This window comes from Diplotaxodon limnothrissa, linkage group LG7 (genome assembly GCF_057381915.1).
Source record: "Diplotaxodon limnothrissa isolate DT_005_m linkage group LG7, D_limnothrissa_male_GT1.1, whole genome shotgun sequence".
Lineage (NCBI taxonomy): Eukaryota > Metazoa > Chordata > Actinopteri > Cichliformes > Cichlidae > Diplotaxodon > Diplotaxodon limnothrissa.
The window spans coordinates 6,243,330-6,261,082 of NC_140602.1; the positions used below are offsets into that span (position 1 = coordinate 6,243,330).

The 17,753-nt window shown below is 39.3% G+C and overlaps 3 protein-coding genes across 3 annotated transcripts; 1 reads left to right on the top strand and 2 right to left on the bottom strand.

Annotated features, from left to right (window-relative positions):
- The first annotated feature begins 484 nt into the window (after positions 1–484).
- On the top strand, positions 485–5,968 carry ldha (lactate dehydrogenase A4). Its single transcript, XM_085359064.1, has 8 exons — positions 485–574; positions 2,571–2,696; positions 2,929–3,046; positions 3,150–3,323; positions 3,421–3,594; positions 3,683–3,800; positions 4,518–4,641; positions 4,757–5,968. The coding sequence occupies exons 2-8, from the start codon at positions 2,571–2,573 to the stop codon at positions 4,919–4,921; spliced, it is 999 nt and encodes a 332-aa protein (XP_085215190.1). The 5' UTR covers positions 485–574; the 3' UTR covers positions 4,922–5,968.
- A 629-nt stretch (positions 5,969–6,597) lies between these two features.
- Positions 6,598–13,223, bottom strand: tsg101a (tumor susceptibility 101a). The gene is made up of 10 exons (XM_085359063.1): positions 12,852–13,223; positions 11,569–11,656; positions 11,416–11,481; positions 10,779–10,942; positions 10,406–10,532; positions 10,078–10,135; positions 9,755–9,849; positions 8,103–8,305; positions 7,732–7,971; positions 6,598–7,631 (listed from the first exon to the last, which is right to left on the bottom strand). The coding sequence occupies exons 1-10, from the start codon at positions 12,891–12,893 to the stop codon at positions 7,542–7,544; spliced, it is 1,173 nt and encodes a 390-aa protein (XP_085215189.1). The 5' UTR covers positions 12,894–13,223; the 3' UTR covers positions 6,598–7,541.
- A 2,730-nt stretch (positions 13,224–15,953) lies between these two features.
- LOC146627651 (tumor susceptibility gene 101 protein) lies at positions 15,954–17,185 on the bottom strand. The gene is made up of 6 exons (XM_085359065.1): positions 17,144–17,185; positions 16,940–17,024; positions 16,777–16,842; positions 16,496–16,659; positions 16,252–16,354; positions 15,954–16,072 (listed from the first exon to the last, which is right to left on the bottom strand). Exons 1-6 carry the CDS (start codon positions 17,183–17,185, stop codon positions 15,954–15,956), a joined length of 579 nt encoding a protein of 192 aa, XP_085215191.1.
- Between the last annotated feature and the right edge of the window lie 568 nt (positions 17,186–17,753).

Sequence of the window (17,753 nt, forward strand, 5' to 3'; positions counted from 1 at the left end):
GAACAACAGAAGTGCTCCAGGATGCTGGGCGCAGTGTTGAGCCTTTGTTATCTTGTGGCTACACAAGCCAGCAAGTACCAACGACCGGATTTGGTGTGTGGTAATAACAGGTAAATGAACTTTTTTTTAAATTATTTGAATATAAGTTCAGTTCATGCTAGAAATGTGTTTTGGAGTTTGTACGTGTTTTGTCTCTAGGGGCCACCGCATATATTTATATATAAACATATATAAATAAAACCACTTGTTTTTACGTTAGTAATTCCTTTTGTGCATAATTTTATATTATTGTTAATAATAAATTAATTAAAGCAACAAAACAACCTGAAGAGCCGGTTCGGAGCTGAAAGAGCCGACTCTTTTTAGTGAGTCGAACCGAAAGAGCCGGTTCTCTAAAAAGAGCCGGAAATCCCATCACTACTCATTAATATGTAGGTACGTAACGTCCACGCCGGAGGCTGTCTTTAAATACGGGGAGACACCCTCACACCGGCAGCACTTCAGTCAAAGAGCGTTAGTGTGGAGCTGACACATTCCAACTCCTGTTTTCACCCGTTTCTTTGAAACCTTCAAGGTAAGATGGGTCGCGGTACTCTGACTCTACACACCACATCTGCACCCAGGACTCTCTAAAGACTGTTTTTTATTTAAAGATTTTAAAAGCTGAATGTCTCAAACCGCGTGCTAGAGGACAGACCGGGGCGTGACGATGTGTAATCAGTATTAATTGGGTTCAGCTGCAGATTAAATCAGTTAAGATTTCTGTCAGTATTATTTCCCTTATAGCATAAGTAAACAAGTCAAGCAGAGGTAACAGGTTGTCTTGGGCATTCTGCAGATGCATAGTTACTTGTGGGCTATTATGGAGTATTTTATTCGCCCGTTGTATAAAATGTAATAAAAACAGGAAATATTCCGACTCGTTGGTGTTTAAAAACCTTTTTATGTTCTTTCTGTTTGAATCCATCCCCGTGATCGAGGCGCTTGGGTTTTGGTGACGTAAAATGCGCATTGGCTACGCATGCCTACAGCCGCGGTGGCGACCATCTTCCAACAGCTATATATGACCCTGGCCCTTGCAATTTACTGCGCTTGGGCGTGCTTGCCTATCGCAGGGACGCAGTGTCTTTAATTGTCTTGTTGGTGTTTTATGGCTTTGCCAGAAATGCCGTCCCCGCGTTGTCGGCTTTGTCTGATTCATCGGACCTTTCTTGGCACAGAGTTGTGGATAAATATTTGACAGATGCAGACTGTGGGGAAACTATTAATGTCTGGTTCTATGACGACTGCAGGGCGGTAAAGCTTTTCTAGGACTTAAATTCAACAACAGTCTTTTCTTGAATTCAGATGTGGACAAGAGATGTGCAGCAGCATTGTAACTGAGATGCTGAACGGCAGCCGTTACCTGACACCCTGTATAGCCTTTAGTGGCCTGCTGGCAAAAGAATTAACCAAATGAGCACAATAATGTTGGGAAACATGATAACACTAGGACTGTGTGTAATGTCCCATTATACTCTTCCAGCTACTAAAAGTCGTCCTCTTATTCAGGCAACTAAGGAAGCAGTTTGCCTGGTTTGTGGAGCACAGCAGTGAAGCACTGTCCCATATAGAACACTGGCAATAATCCTAGATTATAATGGGTCCAAATGCTGGTACATGTAGTATGGATTACACTACTACATTTTTATCCTACAGTTTTGAGCAAACTGTGTATATACAAGCTGTAGATGGTCACCTTGATGTCAGACTGACATTCTGGCTCCAGCCATCTTGTTTGTTTCAAGTAAACTGATAAGATGCCTGGCAGCTCAAGGACACTGGTCACTTGTACACTAGTGGATGCTCATTCAAAAGTAAGCCGCACCCTAATGCAGAGGCTGCTTTATCCTCTTCTCTTAACGGCGCAGCATTTAAGACTAGAAGGGATCAATTGGCACCATAAACCCGTTTGGGAAAGCTTTACCGAGGACATAAATCATGGAAGATGTAAGGTCACATTCATACACTTTAGAGGTTTCAAGTGAGCTCTAGTAGATGTCTCAGTGCATTAATCTGGGCCTGTACTTGGCCATACGTGCTCATCTACACGTCTCAGTGGAAACTGTGCCTTGTCACACCGGTGGTGGAGCCAGGAAACGCAGTGTGTGTGCATGTGAGGCCATCTGGGGATGTTCCCTGTTGCACAGAGGCAAGCTGCAGTGCTTTCAAAAGCAGTGGTTGCCATGGATGCAAGGAGAGGCTCTTTAAAGCTCAATCTCTCAACCTTAATGAAAGTGTTCAAATGAAAATGACATTTCAGTTCTGTAATGATGAAATACAATAAAATCCAGGCTTGATTCATTGTGGGATGTGAAATTAGTCATGGAAACTTTTTTGTGAGCCAACTAGTAACCACACATTCAAATTGCTTCATAGATTATGCGTCTCGCTTTCTTCATGCTCTCTCACTCCCCTCTGTTTACCCCCCCAACCTTTTCCCTTCATTCTCTTCCCCTTTATACTTCTGCATGGCGTCCTTACGTCTTGTGTCTCATATCCTTCATTTCCTTTATCTTTACTTTTAATAGATGTCCACCATGGAGAAGCTCATTGGCCATGTGATGAAGGAGGAGCCTGTTGGCAGCAGGTGCAAAGTGACTGTAGTGGGTATTGGCATGGTGGGCATGGCCTCTGCTGTCAGTATCCTGCTCAAGGTAAGACGGGTAGGAGGGGAATAAACTTGTTGAAATTAAGAAGATTGCTACTATCCTTATTTGGGGATTGAAAAAGGTTTACTCAATAGGATTTCACTGGGACAGATGTAAAGGTTGTGATGGCTAGAGCAATAGACTTACCAGATCCAACGACATTTACCAGAAATGATGTGTTTGCTGTGTTATGTAAAGTTTGTTTGGTTGTTAAATTGACCTATAATATAATAATTAGGACTTGTGTGATGAGCTGGCACTGGTTGATGTGATGGAGGACAAGTTGAAGGGTGAGGCGATGGACCTGCAGCACGGATCCCTCTTCCTTAAGACGCACAAGATTGTAGCTGATAAAGGTGAGAATTGACAAACTGTCATTTAGTTTACTTGCTGACTAACCTGGAGTGGAATACAACTTTTTTTTTTTTTTTTTTTTTTTTTCTCCCTCCATCTCTTCAGACTACAGTGTGACAGCCAACTCTAAGGTGGTGGTAGTGACTGCAGGTGCCCGCCAGCAGGAGGGCGAGAGCCGTCTCAATCTGGTGCAGCGTAACGTTAACATCTTCAAGTTTATCATCCCCAACATCGTCAAGTACAGCCCCAAGTGCATCCTGATGGTGGTCTCCAACCCAGGTTAGACAAGGAGTCTACATCATGTGGGGTTTACATGGTCCAATTCCTGTTCGAAGCAGATTAATGGCTGATAATTTCTCATTTGGCACCTTCCCAGTGGACATCCTGACCTATGTTGCCTGGAAACTGAGTGGCTTCCCCCGTCACCGTGTGATTGGCTCTGGCACTAACCTCGACTCTGCTCGTTTCCGCCACATCATGGGAGAGAAGCTCCACCTGCATCCTTCTAGCTGCCATGGTTGGATCATCGGAGAGCATGGAGACTCTAGTGGTACGCTAGCGACATTATTTGCGAAATTTATACTGTCACGTACAGTTCAGAATTTCCTGTTTCAGTGGGGTGTATTTCTTTCTCGTAGTGCCTGTGTGGAGTGGCGTGAACGTTGCTGGAGTTTCTCTTCAAGGCCTCAACCCAAAGATGGGGGCTGAGGGTGACCCAGAGCACTGGAAGGCAGTGCACAAGATGGTGGTTGATGGGTGAGTGTTGCAATTTATTTGCTGGAGTCTGTCATCCTCTTCAAACATACTGATTTTTGTTTTTAACAACATGTATGGAGTGCCTATACTATTCCCCATGAAATGCTGTTAGACTAAAGCTCACTTGTTCTCTTTGACTCGTGTCTGACTGAAGTGCCTGACAATGATTAACACTGAATCCATAAATGGCAGTAATGACGCCGTATGACCCATTATCTGTATTGGTATGTCTGAAAGTTGTATGCAACTCTCTGCAGAAAGGTTAATATTGCACCATCATTTATTGTCTGCCAATCAGTAGACTTGTATTGTAATAGCTGGGTCTTTAGAGTTCAGCCATGTGCAATACAATGTTCTTTGTGTCCCAGTTGAGTCTTATCATTTCACTTATCTTTACAAAGATGAGAGAAATCCACATGTGTTGTTTCAACAGAAGAAATGGTATCTGTAAATGTGCACCTCTGTATGGCTAGTAGAACTCATTTGTCTTATCTTTTAAAGGCAGTTAAATATTTTAATTAAAAATCAATTTTGTATCCCTGTTTTCAAAACTCTTATGGGCAACTCGTCAAATTTAAGTTTCTCATGCAAATACCAGTGGCTGCAATCAATGTCTACTATAAACTTGTTAAAAAAAAGAGCTCGCACAACATGACCCATTTCTCCTTTCAGTCTGTTATATGCCATGCTCATTTTTATTTCTTGTCCATGCTGCAGAGCCTATGAGGTTATCAAGCTGAAGGGCTATACTTCCTGGGCCATTGGTATGTCTGTTGCTGACCTAGTGGAAAGTATCATGAAGAATCTGCACAAAGTGCACCCTGTGTCTACACTTGTCCAGGTAGATGAGGATTTCAGTCTTTATTTTTACTTGCTGAAAAGAAAATGCTATACTTTCCACAGATGTGACAAGGTCAGCTTGTAACTATCACATTTCCTTGCCTTTTACTGTATAGGGCATGCATGGGGTGAAGGACGAAGTCTTCCTGAGCATCCCTTGTATCCTGGGCAACAGTGGCTTGACAGATGTCATTCACATGACGCTGAAGCCTGAGGAGGAGAAGCAGCTGGTGAAGAGTGCTGAGACCCTGTGGGGTGTACAGAAGGAGCTCACTCTGTGAAAAGCACGTCTCTGAATTCTCCAGTTGTCCCTAAAATGACACCATGTGACTCCCTCCTAGTTTCCCTCTTGTGTCTCTCATTGTAATTGGTTGATGTCACCTGTGAATTTCTTAAAAGGCCAAGTGCTTGTAACTAAACCACTCAAAGCTGGGTTTTACGTTTGAGAGATTCACATACAGGTGTCATTTTCCTTTGCTTCCTTCAACCTGGCCTTGATCTTCCATGAAATTTTTGGAAACTCATGCTCGTATCCGTAAAGTCAGCCTGTGTTGGAGAGTAAGTATTTGTCATCCATTTGTCCTCTCTGAAATCATGCAGTCTTTGTGCATATATATTCTGTGTACTGTATGTTACGAGTACTGTTATTGCTTTTTCTGTACACTCCTAGGTCAGTCTGTATGCATTCTGTGGCCGTTGAAGTTATGTTTCTCCACTTGGTAATCTCTGTTTATATCTTGGAGTATAATGGAGACATTCCATTCTGTATGAGGAGGGCTTCCTATTCACCCACAGTAACACTGCTGCATATGTCACTGGTCCAAAATCTTATGATACCAAAGTACCTTATATTATAGTAAAGCAGACTTCCATAAACTTTCTTGGTACTGAAGCCTTCTTAAAGCCTAACCACAAGTGCACTGACAAAATACTTTTGAAAGCAAATTTCATGGCACACAAAAAAACTGGCAAAGTTTACATCTATTAAGGATAAAATGTGACTGCCATAATATAACTCAGATAACAGAGCCAGTGGGAAAGGGTTGGGTTATGAATCATAAGACTGCTACAGTCATTTAAAACAAAAGTTGCTTGTGTACCCTAAATGTTCTAACAGGGTTTTTTGTTTTTTTAACACCACCTGACTCTGGAAAAGAACATTAAAAACAAATTCTATTTATAAATGTTAGATCTATTTATGTATTAATGTCACAATATTAAAGAGGATTTATCGATAAGTTACTGGGAAACATGTCATGGCAGCTGGATATTAAGCTGTTTGCTGTAACATCAAATAAATCTGCCAGGATTATTCAAGTTTGTCCTGTGTTCTGTCCTGCATTTACCATTAAACCTGGGGTTGGGGGTCCGTTTGTTTGCGGAGCTGCTGGGTCAGCTGTTGCCCAATATGAGGCTGATCTGAGCTTTTCATGCAAGACTTCAAAATATTTAACTTGCCTTTAAATTACTCGTATTCATACTATTCTACCTGCTCACAACCACTAGCATTTTAATATGTAACTATCACTGGTTTCATAAGTGGTCTGTGTTAAGAGCAGTTTTCTTACAGAAAGCAGTTCTACAAACCAGTGGAGGAAATTATAGTTCATTATTTTGGCCTTTGGTGTACAGACTAGAGCACCAATCTTCAAGTTGGTACACTCTGAACCACCGCTACCTTTTGGTTGTGCAACACAGAAAATCGTTGAATAATATCAATTATGCAAGCCACATGAATGACATGACTAAAAAGAGATGACCTATTAAATCAATTTATTTGTACTGATTTACATCTTTACATAAAAGAGCAAGTTGCCTATGGTTAAACTGAGGAAAAAAAAACAAAACAAAATCTATAATACAATTCAAAGTGCATTTAGTAAAAGGCTAAATTCAAGAAAAAGAAAACTTTACACAAGTTAAAGTTTTGATTAGTACATTTGTTTACTTTTGTACCTCTTAACACCCAGTTTTATTCACAAATTTTTAACTTATGTTTACTTTAACCTTCTCAGCAGGACTGAGAATGGACAGCATGGGAAAAAAGAAAATAAATCAGATACAATGGAGAAATTCCTTTACGATCCAGTAATGTATGCCAAGCCTGCCACCTACCTTAGACACTCTACAGAGTGAAACAAAAAAATGTACATGATTGACTGGTTAAAGCAGTCAACGGGTATAACAAGCAGCCGCCACACACTGAAAGAACCTCTCTCTCTCACACACACACACCCTCCATAAGGAGACATACAAATGGAAAATAATGTAGTAATAGTAGTGTGTGCAAGTGGGATAAGAGCTCAAATTAAAGCTGAATGTCTGACCCAAACAAATCGGTTCAGGTTAATGGATATAACTTCATGGCTACTGAAACATGAACAGAAATCCTGAGGATGAACCCTTCCCTTCCTGAAAAGTACTCCTGTGTATTTACAGACATATCTTTTCATTACAAAAGGGAGTGATCATATGGGCTCTCTACAAAGCTCTTCACTTTTAGCCCCTACCATCTGTACCTACTAGCCAAATCATGTGTTATGGCAAAGAAATTGCCAACAGAACCTGTAAGCTTTAGTTTTAGGCCAAATTTAATGTCATGACAGTGTTTTTTGCTTTTAATATTTGGTCATAAAAATAACCCTCTCATGTTTAGGTCATGTCCTTACACAATGACCTCAAAGGAGTGTTTGGTTAGTTTAAAATCTAAACTGTCTAGCTACAACTATGGCTGCAATTTACCATTCAAATATGTATTTTGTCTTTGTTGGTGCTGTTCAAATTTCTATCAGAATAAATTCAATATAAGACTATAAAATAGAGCAGCTGGTTGATATACAAGATGATAGAAGAGAGTAAGAGAGCATGAAGATATGAATGTTTCTAGGTAGTAAGCGTGGGTCAGTAGAGGTCACTAAGCCCAGCAGTCTTGCGGGCTTTTTGCATAAGAGCACGAAGCTGGAACTGCTTCCTGGACAGAAGACGTACATGCTATAAACAGGAAAAAAAAAAAAAAAAGAGGCAGATAGGTTAAAGTGTCTGTATACTTGTTTCTGCTTATATGTGCTAGCAGCTATCTAGATCTGGTTACCTTGAGAAAAACTTCCAGGTCTATGACACCCCTGCGGAGGGCTTCGCCCAGGTAGAAGATTGTGTCTTCAATTGCATTCTCTTCAGCGTACAGGTTCAGGATCTGTTTGTACAATGGCGCTGTGGGCACAATGACGTCATCAATGTCATTATTCTCCGACTGGTTTTCCATTTTCTCCAAGGCCTCGCTCAGCTCCTCGTCTTTTCTCTTCAGCAGATCGATGTTCCTGTCAACTTCAGTCTAGTGGAAACATCGTGATGATTGCACATATTTAGCAAATCTCAAAAATGACTGCTGTAACAGTTATCTGTGGTGAATAGAGAACAAAACAAACAGAAAGATTTAACACTGAAAGTATGATCATCTCTCACCACTTCCTGGTCCAGTCTTGAGATCATCTCTTCCAGTTTCTGATGTCCTTTCTTCAGGTCCTCTTCTGTTCGCTTCAGGGCATCCAACTCTGCCTGAGCTCTGTCCATCTCCTCCTTCATTCTCCAGCGAAGCTTGTCACTCACTGCAGAAATTAGAGATGCCCGGATGGTGTCCTCGCCAATGGTGCCATCTCTGTTTGGGCCTTAAGAGGAAGAGATTATAATAAGTCATCTGAGACAGTGAACAGGAGAGCCAGATGGAAAAAAAGATACTACTACAACTTAAACCATAATCTCACCCAAATATAATTATATTTGATTTTGTTAAGTCTCTTTTACACATACCATGTCCTATGTAAAAGAGCCTTTACTGTAAATTGACAAAAGCTAATCATCTTCAGATAACTGTAAAAATGATAATTTAAATCATAATTCTGTGGAGGCTTTTCTTCCACAGAGAAACTGTGCCACCCTAAGGTGAGGATGTTTGACTAAACCATAACAGACATTTTTTTCAGGTTCTTGGTGGAGGCAAGAGGAAAATGCACAGATTTCTGTCAAATATGGTAACATGGACTTGTGGCCTTTACTATATACACAGACCAACTCTACCAGCGCACATAGTCACTCCCTAAAGCTCACTATGAGCCAAGAAAAACTCTCCACTATTCATCCTTGCATTGCAGTTATTCAGTTCAAACAATTCACACTACATTTAAAATATTTTCAACAGTATTTATAGGCACAGCAAGGCATCACCACAGAGAAATCTGACAACAAGGTTTATATACAAACAAAAGGGTCCAAAAGGGTGTTTTCCAGAATGATGGAAAATGAATGAAGTATTCACATGATTTTCCCAGTTAAGCCATTTATTGGCCTCCAGTTTTAGTTTCAGTTTAACACCCATTGGCCAATCTATGATTTATGTTCTGGTTGTAGCACTATCCACAGTGACAACAATATTGTAGGATGGTGGTGAAAAAAGCAACAGAAGGAAAATTACATCTTAACAAATTCATACTTTTATTGAAAAACAAATTCCATGTAGGCAACCTTACTAAGCATTACAGCTGGTATTTTGGACTGTATTGTAAAACAATTTACATGTTTATTTATTAGTGTTTTATACTAGCTACACAAGACAGTTCAAGGACTGGCAAATTCCAGATTATATAGCAGTAAATATACTGGCAAATGTCTGCAGAGTCAAGACCACCTTGTGTACAGTCTGGAGTCAGCGCCACAAATGTCAGAGTTAATTCACCCACTAGGTGACCCCATTTCTTCTCCTTTACCGTTCCAAACCTAAATATAGACCTGTGTGCTTCTGAAGTTTAAGTTGTGGGGGGCAAAAAGAAGCTTTCCCTTTCCGTTCAGGGCCATCCCACCCTTTGGCCTTTAATAGACCCCACTCTAGTTACACTAACGACCTTTCACTGGTGACTTGGTACGCTACTGAAGTTATTCAGAGGGTGAGAGAGTCGAAGTCAAAAGGTCAAGTGTCTCAGTATGGATTAACTAAAGATCATAAAGTTTTATCAAGGGTGAATAACGTTTTTTGCTGAGAATTAAAACTGTTCTACATTAATATTTCAAAGATACCTGGAAGTAGAAAACATATGCACCCAGATGCTGGATGTAATACTTACCCACTGTGGAAACTGGAGTCTGGGTGGGGTAGTGTGCCGGTCCAGCAGTGGCTGGGTAAGAGTTCCCCCCTGGGTACTGATAACTTGGGTAGCCTCTGAAAATAGTTAGATGATTGTCAAGCTAATGCTTTACATTTTCTATTCTGAAACATTTCAAGACCGTATTTGCAAAATTCAGCTGTACATGTAACAGAGCCAGTGCTGCAGTGTCTTGATAATAAAAGTCAGTGAATACTCCACCATCAAACATATTGAATTTGTTGTGTCACACATATAAGTGTTAGCTGTAGGCAGCAAATAAAAGGGCTTGGGAGAAATCTTACCCAGAGTTAGGATTTGGACCATATGGTGACACTGCAGGCATGCCAGGCATGTAGGAAGCTGCAGCAGAGAGAGAGAGACAAAAAACGAGATCTCAGGACACAAAGGTCAAAGGTTTCATTGATTTTTTTTGGGACTGCTCACAGGCACACAGAAGAGACAGAGATAAAGTATCAGTTTCAGTATTGTGTTGCCATAGTATGTGAGCTCCATCTGGTGCCCAAGGAAGTAAATGCACCATTAAAAAAAAAAACAAAAAAAACCTAATTTCTAACACTTTGGGAAAAAAAATTCACAGACTACTGTGTACAAGAAATGTATGTCACTCACAATTTGGGGGTCCGGCTGCTTGAAAGGCTTGGTAAGGAGCTTGTGTGGTCGGACGAGAAAACACAGGGGGCTCCTCCCCGAACACCACAATCATCACCTGAATCAGACCATACAGGTCTGATTGAGGCTATAAAACAGTGAGACACATTTTATTAACCAAATTGCCAGGCAAGTTAAGAATGCAAATGATATCTCGAGCCACAAAGGCACTTTTTTTGTCCTATAATCCAGCATACCAAAATGTTGCCTTTTTCTCCATCTAGTAAATTCTTTGAGCTACATTTTTGTGTGCAGAAACTCTAGTTGTCACACTACATGCTTTTAATACCTTAAAACATGTTTTTAAACATGGATTAAAAGAATTACTACTTACATGTTTCCATTCATGTAGATACGGCAGGTAAATCTTTCCATTAGCATCTATGTGCTTGCCAGTTTTGATCATCATAGCGCTGGTAGGTTTGACAAAACATATAGGTGGGTTGTAGGGATATGTGTCCAGGAGCCACAAACACACTGGGATGTTGTACACATTACCTACAGAAATCAAATACACAGTGTTATAATATAGCTATTGTCCAAAACCTTAATGTCCTCACTCCTCCCTTAATATTTAACAAACTCCATATTCTATTATCAAGAACATATTAAGTGAAACACATTTTATGTATCTTTGTACATCAAATACACATTTAAAAAAAATCACAAAGTCTGATATTCAAGCAAGATTAAAAAAAAACTGCTTTCTGTCCACATCCACAAGGTGAGAAAGTTTAGGTTTGGCATTTGTCCTGAGATAATGGTGTAAAAAGGAAAAAAAAAGGTGCAGTTAATCCAGTAAGTCAGAGTGACCACATCGGATAGAAAAAAAGTAGTCTAGTAGACATTATAAATAGTAGTAAAAAAAAAAAAAAACTTCACTTAATTATGCTTGAAATTTTCAAAAATATATATAAAGTTATTAATTTATTGGAAAACCTCTTTTTAGAGAGCAAAGAAACATCCATTACCTCTGTAGCTCACAGGAACAGTTCCTGTCAAGCTCATCAGATCTCTTGTGGAGCCATCATTAAATACTGAAATACAAGCAGATGCATGCCATTACACAACATACAAGTGAAACCAAGCAGTTAAAAACAGGAGATAAATATTACTTAATTTACCATAAGCATCCATGACTGGCTTCAAATCCTTGTACTGGGAGATCACATTGGTTATTTCACGAACAGTCAGGTCTCTGTATTTGTATTGCTGGGCAACAAGTAGAGGAGACAAAATTAATATTTTTACTTTTTTTTTTTTTTTAATATTTTGTTTACCAAGCTGCTATTCAAAATTCAGTGCCATACAAACTGAGAGTGATCATTTGTATTGACTGATTGATTTTATTTCACTCCAAAACATATCACAGACTAAAAACATATATCACTTAATTACCAGAATAATGACTAAAAAAATACAACTAAAAATAAAAGTCAACTTATTTGATAGGTATTTTGCACTGTCAGTTGAGCTAATGTTAACTGAATTATATTTCACTGACAGGCCACGTTTGTTTGTTTTTTTTACTATCAGAAATAATACTTTCACTCTTCAACAAATGAAGTGCAAGCTTACTGTTCTTCTAACCGCGGGATAACAGATTCTTATTACTGAGCTAAGCTCAATATCCTTAGGATTTTTACACAAACTACAAGAGCTGGATAAGAATCACGTACATAAAGGAAATGTTCAAAAGACAAATCTGAAACAGTAATAGACCTGTAACAGATCCTTGTGGTACACCACAGATAAAATTTCCAAGGGGTGACCTTGAAGAACCATTATTTAATTCTACATACTGTAAACAGGACTTGAAACACCTTACAGATTAAATTTACTGCCTCTTTACATTTGCTTATAAATTAGAATAATCCAATTAAAAAGCCTTGTGAACGTAAATTAGTACAATACCAGTATGGATACAATTATCCATATTAAACTCATTTTTATCAGAGAAGTGTTTAAGACCAGTGTCAATAGAGTCCCTTGGTCTGGCAACCGATTGAGAGTCATTAGCTTTTTCCCACCGATGCATCACAAACCTGGTAATAAACAATTCTCTAAAGTATTCTGAACACGACTGGCAATATAAATACAGGTCTACGGTAACCTCCAAAACCGTGGTCTCATTTTTTTAACCAAAGTAACTTCAATTAATAATATGTGCAACTGTGTGTTCTATGGTTACACAGTTATGCCTCAATCTAATTTAGTACAATATATTTTACCAAAACAATATTTAAGATACTTTATTATCTTAAATTTGGCGAAAATTGACAGTCTATTAAACAAAACCGTACCAGGAAATGTTAAACTGGCTTCTAACGTTAGCCAGTGTCAAACAGGACGCTATGAGCTAATTTGCTATCGTTTTTCAACAGTCAACACTCAAGCTCAAACTTACCTTTAGCATTTTCTTCAGGTTACTTTCGTTGACTACTGCCATGTTCCTCAGGTGTTTATTTTCACTTTTCTTATTAATAAGTTAAGCGTCTTAACAGCTGACTTTTATGACAGCTAAAGTGACAGCGAATGCAAGCTAAAGCTGGCTAGCGGAGCTCCGGTAAATGCAAGGCTAACGTTAGCCCTAGCTCGGGCGGACTCAAACAAGGGCGTGATTCAGCTACTACGAGAAATCTTCCAGTCTTGTAAACGGGAACTGTATCTGTGTTCCACGCGAATACTCAAAAAACAACTCATAAATCGACAAAATAGCTAACGAGTAATTGTAAAAAGGAGCTTGAAAACAAAAATCCGATGGTCAACAAAAGGAATTTCCGGCAGTTCTCTTTAGTGCTTCCGGTCCCTGTGTGACGTGATGTGATTAACACGTCAATGTAAGATCCCCAAATTCTACGATAGCCCGTGATATAAATCTGTAAATGTACACATCAAATGAATTAATAATTACATCTTATTTAATGTTTACTGTTTTTACTTCCGTGAGATGCACACAAACAGAATACTTGAATTCTGATGATACTATATTTCTTCCATACACTTGACTACCGTGGGAAGGAAGAACTCCCCTTTTACAAAAAGTGACCTAAAGCATGACATGTTCAGGGAGGGGCACTCATCTGCCACAACAGGACTCGGGGTGAGGCAATAGAGAAGAAACAAAAGGGGGAGCATAGCAGACAAGGACAAAACAAACATTATGGAAGAGAATATACAAAAATTATTCACATGATGCAGTGGCATCCAAATGCATTAGGAGTGAAGGAAGCCTGCTCTACCCCTAATTATAAGCGTTATCAAGTTTTAAATCTAATTTTAAAACTAGAGAGTATCTGTCTCCTGAATCCAAAGGAGCTGTTTCCACAAGAGAGCGAGCTGCAGGCTCTTCCTGCCATTCAACTATTGGATACTCTAGAAACCATGAGTAAGTCTTCATTCCAAGAGTTTAGTGCTCTACTGGGATAATATTGGGATAATATGATATGAGATTTTTAAGAGCTCATATTAAATATTAAATATCTCATATTAAAGTAAAATTGAGACAGGCATGGTGTTGGCAGGATCACACTTTAGGGCTGTTTTGCTGCCAGTGGTATTTACAAATTCTTCTACTTTTACCTCAAATTATGATGATGATTGAAACTTAAACACAATTCCATATTCCAACAGGGCAATGATCCAAACCATACATCAAAACTGGCTTTGAAATGAGTAAAGCACACTAAATGGCCTGTATATGTATAGCGTTTTTACTAGTCCCCACTAGGGACCCCAAAGCGCTTTACACACCCAGTCACACACTGGTGGAGGCAAGCTACAGTTGTAGCCTGGGGCAGACTGACAGAAGCAAGGCTGCCATATCGCACCATCGGCCCTTCTGGTAGGTGAAGTGTCTTGCCCAAGGACACAACAACCAAGACTGTCCGAGCCGGGGCTCGAACCAGCAACCTTCCAATTACAAGGCAAACTCCCAACTCTTGAGCCATGATCGCCACTAACATCAAGCTTCTGGAAAGGCCTTCCCAAAGTCACAATTATGGATTATGTTTAAAAGTCTGGGCCATGCCAGCAAGCCAACCAGTTTAAATGAATTGGTCAAATATTCAGCCACAGGTATGCCAGAAGCTTACTGATGCTAAAGAGTCTATTCAAGGTACAACTTCAGGACAGCATGGTGCAATCACTGTCCACTTAACATCGATGGATCCTCTGTGGAGGTCGTCAAGATCACCAAATTCAAGAAGGCCCAACAGCGTCTCTACTTCCTGCAGAAGCTGAGAAAAGCCTATCTCCCTCCATCCATTCTCACCATGTTCTACAGAGAGCCTATCAAGAGCATCCTGAGTAGCTGCATCACTGTCTGGTATGCAAACTGCACCGTACCGGATTGCAATACCCTACAACAGATCGTGACAGCACCTGAGAAGATCACTGAAGCCTCTTTTCCCTCCAGACACTTATAGCACCTGCTCCGTCCACAGAGCCAACAGCATTGTGGAGGACCCCACACACCCCTCACACACACTCTTCACCCTGCTGCCTTCTGGCAAGAGGTACCAGAGCATTCGGGCTCTCACTACCACTACCACTCTGTACTGTACCACTGTACATGGTTGGAAATGACAATAAAAGCCACTTGACTTAACTTAGGACATTTAAACAAATATCAGTGGAAATATATGGGTATATGTGAGCCTGTATGTATACTTTTGCTCCGGTATGGATTAGAGAAAATTCAAAATAAATTCAAATGTGTTCATGTGTGTTTAAGCTTAAAAAAAATGCAAAGCCTCTAATTCCCATGATTCCCATGATGAGTGTATGGAAACTTCTGACCACAACTTTATGTGGTATCCCAAAATCATACTTATAGTCATCAATCACACATTTAGCCATCATTTATATTCTTTAGCAGGACAAGGAAGACATAGGCTATATATATTCAGCCATTTATAGTTGCTATATTAAATATTATGGGCAAAAATCAAATGTTTTGTTAGTGAACTACAATTCCATGAGAGTTATTTCAACAATAACAAGCAATGCAGGTTTAACATAGCTATTTATTTTCAATAACAGAATAAATCAGTCAGTTTTTACAAAAGATTATATTTCAGTCAGAGTCTTCCGGGTATGTGTTTACACTGATGAAAAAAGCTTATACCTATATTCTATTGACAGAGGTAGTTTTTTTCTATTTTATATCAGTTTATAAAATAAGACAGGCTTTTATAAAATGACAGAGGACCACACCCATCTAAAGTCCAAACAGCCCAGAAAATATTGATGCAGTTGAGCAACATCTTTATGAGGCACTTGTAAAGCAATGACGGTGGTTAAAATGTTTATTGCTACCACACAAAATCAAATGAAAGGGTGCTAATTTGTGATGAAAATCATTTGAAATATAAAAATACAGCATGCTTTTTCATATCTGAAGACTTCACTATTTAACACACAGTCAATAGATACCATATCCACAATATGGGGGGAAAAACTGACAAAAACATTTCTCTCACAAACTGTTGCCAAATTGCACAAAATACTAACAATTAGTTTCATTTTCTTGCTGAAAAGGTTGCCCGTCTTCTCTTGTTAAAGACAGATATAAACTTCCATCTGTGTCTGTAAATACTTCTGGTTGTCTGTGGAACTGCAGCCAACCTGAACAAATAGAATAAATATCGTTAATCAAATAATGATCATGTCTGACATTCTGACAAGTGAAAGGTATTTTCAAACTCAATCAGGCGGATCCTCGATTATTGGCTCCATCTTATCAGGACACAGATGTTGTTTTTGACAGCATAGAGGCTTCTTTCGTGCTTGTGTGTGCTACTTACAAGAGGCTTGCTCAGGCTCTGCAGAAGGCTTCATACACACAGGAGGAAATTCTCCAAACACGGCAACCATCACCTGAACAAGGCTCATTAGGTCACACTCCCCCTAATAATAGAAGGAAAGGGTCACTTTCATGCGCTCTGGCTGTAGAGTTATGCAGCCACATTGTGTCAGTGCCAGCAAAATCAACCCCTAATCAACCCCACATGCAGCTTTGTCGAAAACAAATATTGCTTCAATTCTCACATTCTTCCACTCTCGCAGGTAAGGCAGCATGACTTCACCATTGCTGGAGATATACTTTCCGCTGAGGATCATCATCTGTTGTGTGGGTCTGATATAGCAGATGGGAGCAGTTTGGGGGTAGGTTTCCTCAATCCACAGGCAAATAGGAATGTTATATGTTATATCTTGTATAATGGCAAAGAGAAAGATATCAAAATCAGAGAGATTCTTAACCTTTCATATTTTTTGTTTGAAGTTATTCTGTTATGAAAGAGAACAAAATGGAATGCGAATGTTATTACTATTAATCGTGGCAGGAATGGTTCCGGTTAAGCTCATCAAGTTCTTTGTAGTTCCATCATTGTAAACTGTACAAAACACAGCAAAGGCAGTTACTGTTACAATGCAACGTTCCTTTTTCCACCGAGTTTACAAAGTTCGGCAGCATTGGACTGTGAACCTTACCATATTTATCCATTACGGGCACAAGGTTTCTGAAGTAAGTTAATGCCACGTTTATTTCATGAGCCACACACTTCCGAAGATATATCTTCAAAACATAAAATAACAAAAATTAAAAGGAGAATAGACAAAAAACAAACAAACACTGGAGAAATCTGTACATGAAACTACAGCCGCTGATCCAGCGATAAATGAAACATTCCTTACCTTAGGAAGCATTTTCTTAATCGTATCTTCGCTGTATGGCATGATTAAAGTTTCTCTGAGAAGAAAATGCCACCTTTTTTTTTCAATCAGTAACACTCTGTATGACTGTGTCAGACCTGTCTGCCTGTCATGGCTTTTCGAGAACCTCTTATCTTTTATGACCCTTGAAAGCCAGGAAGAGAGAGTATGCAAATCTTCCGTGCTGAAAACCAATAACTACTCTACATGGCTTAAAGAAGAGGCATAAAAACATGAAGTGACTTGCATCATGGGTCACTGTTAGATCAATCTGCTAGCATGTGTCTTGCTTTCTGCTTCCTGATTTAGTGATGACACTAACTTATCACTGTCAAATAAATCATTTCATTCATACCATATGGGTGACTCTGTGGCACTAATATAAATAACAGTCAACTCCAGTAGTGACAGAATAGAAATAAGTTCCAAATGCTCTGCTTTATAGGGAGTGCAGAATTATTAGGCAAGTTGTATTTTTGAGGAATAATTTTATTATTGAACAACAACCATGTTCTCAATGAACCCAAAAAACTCATTAATATCAAAGCTGAATGTTTTTGGAAGTAGTTTTTAGTTTGTTTTTAGTTTTAGC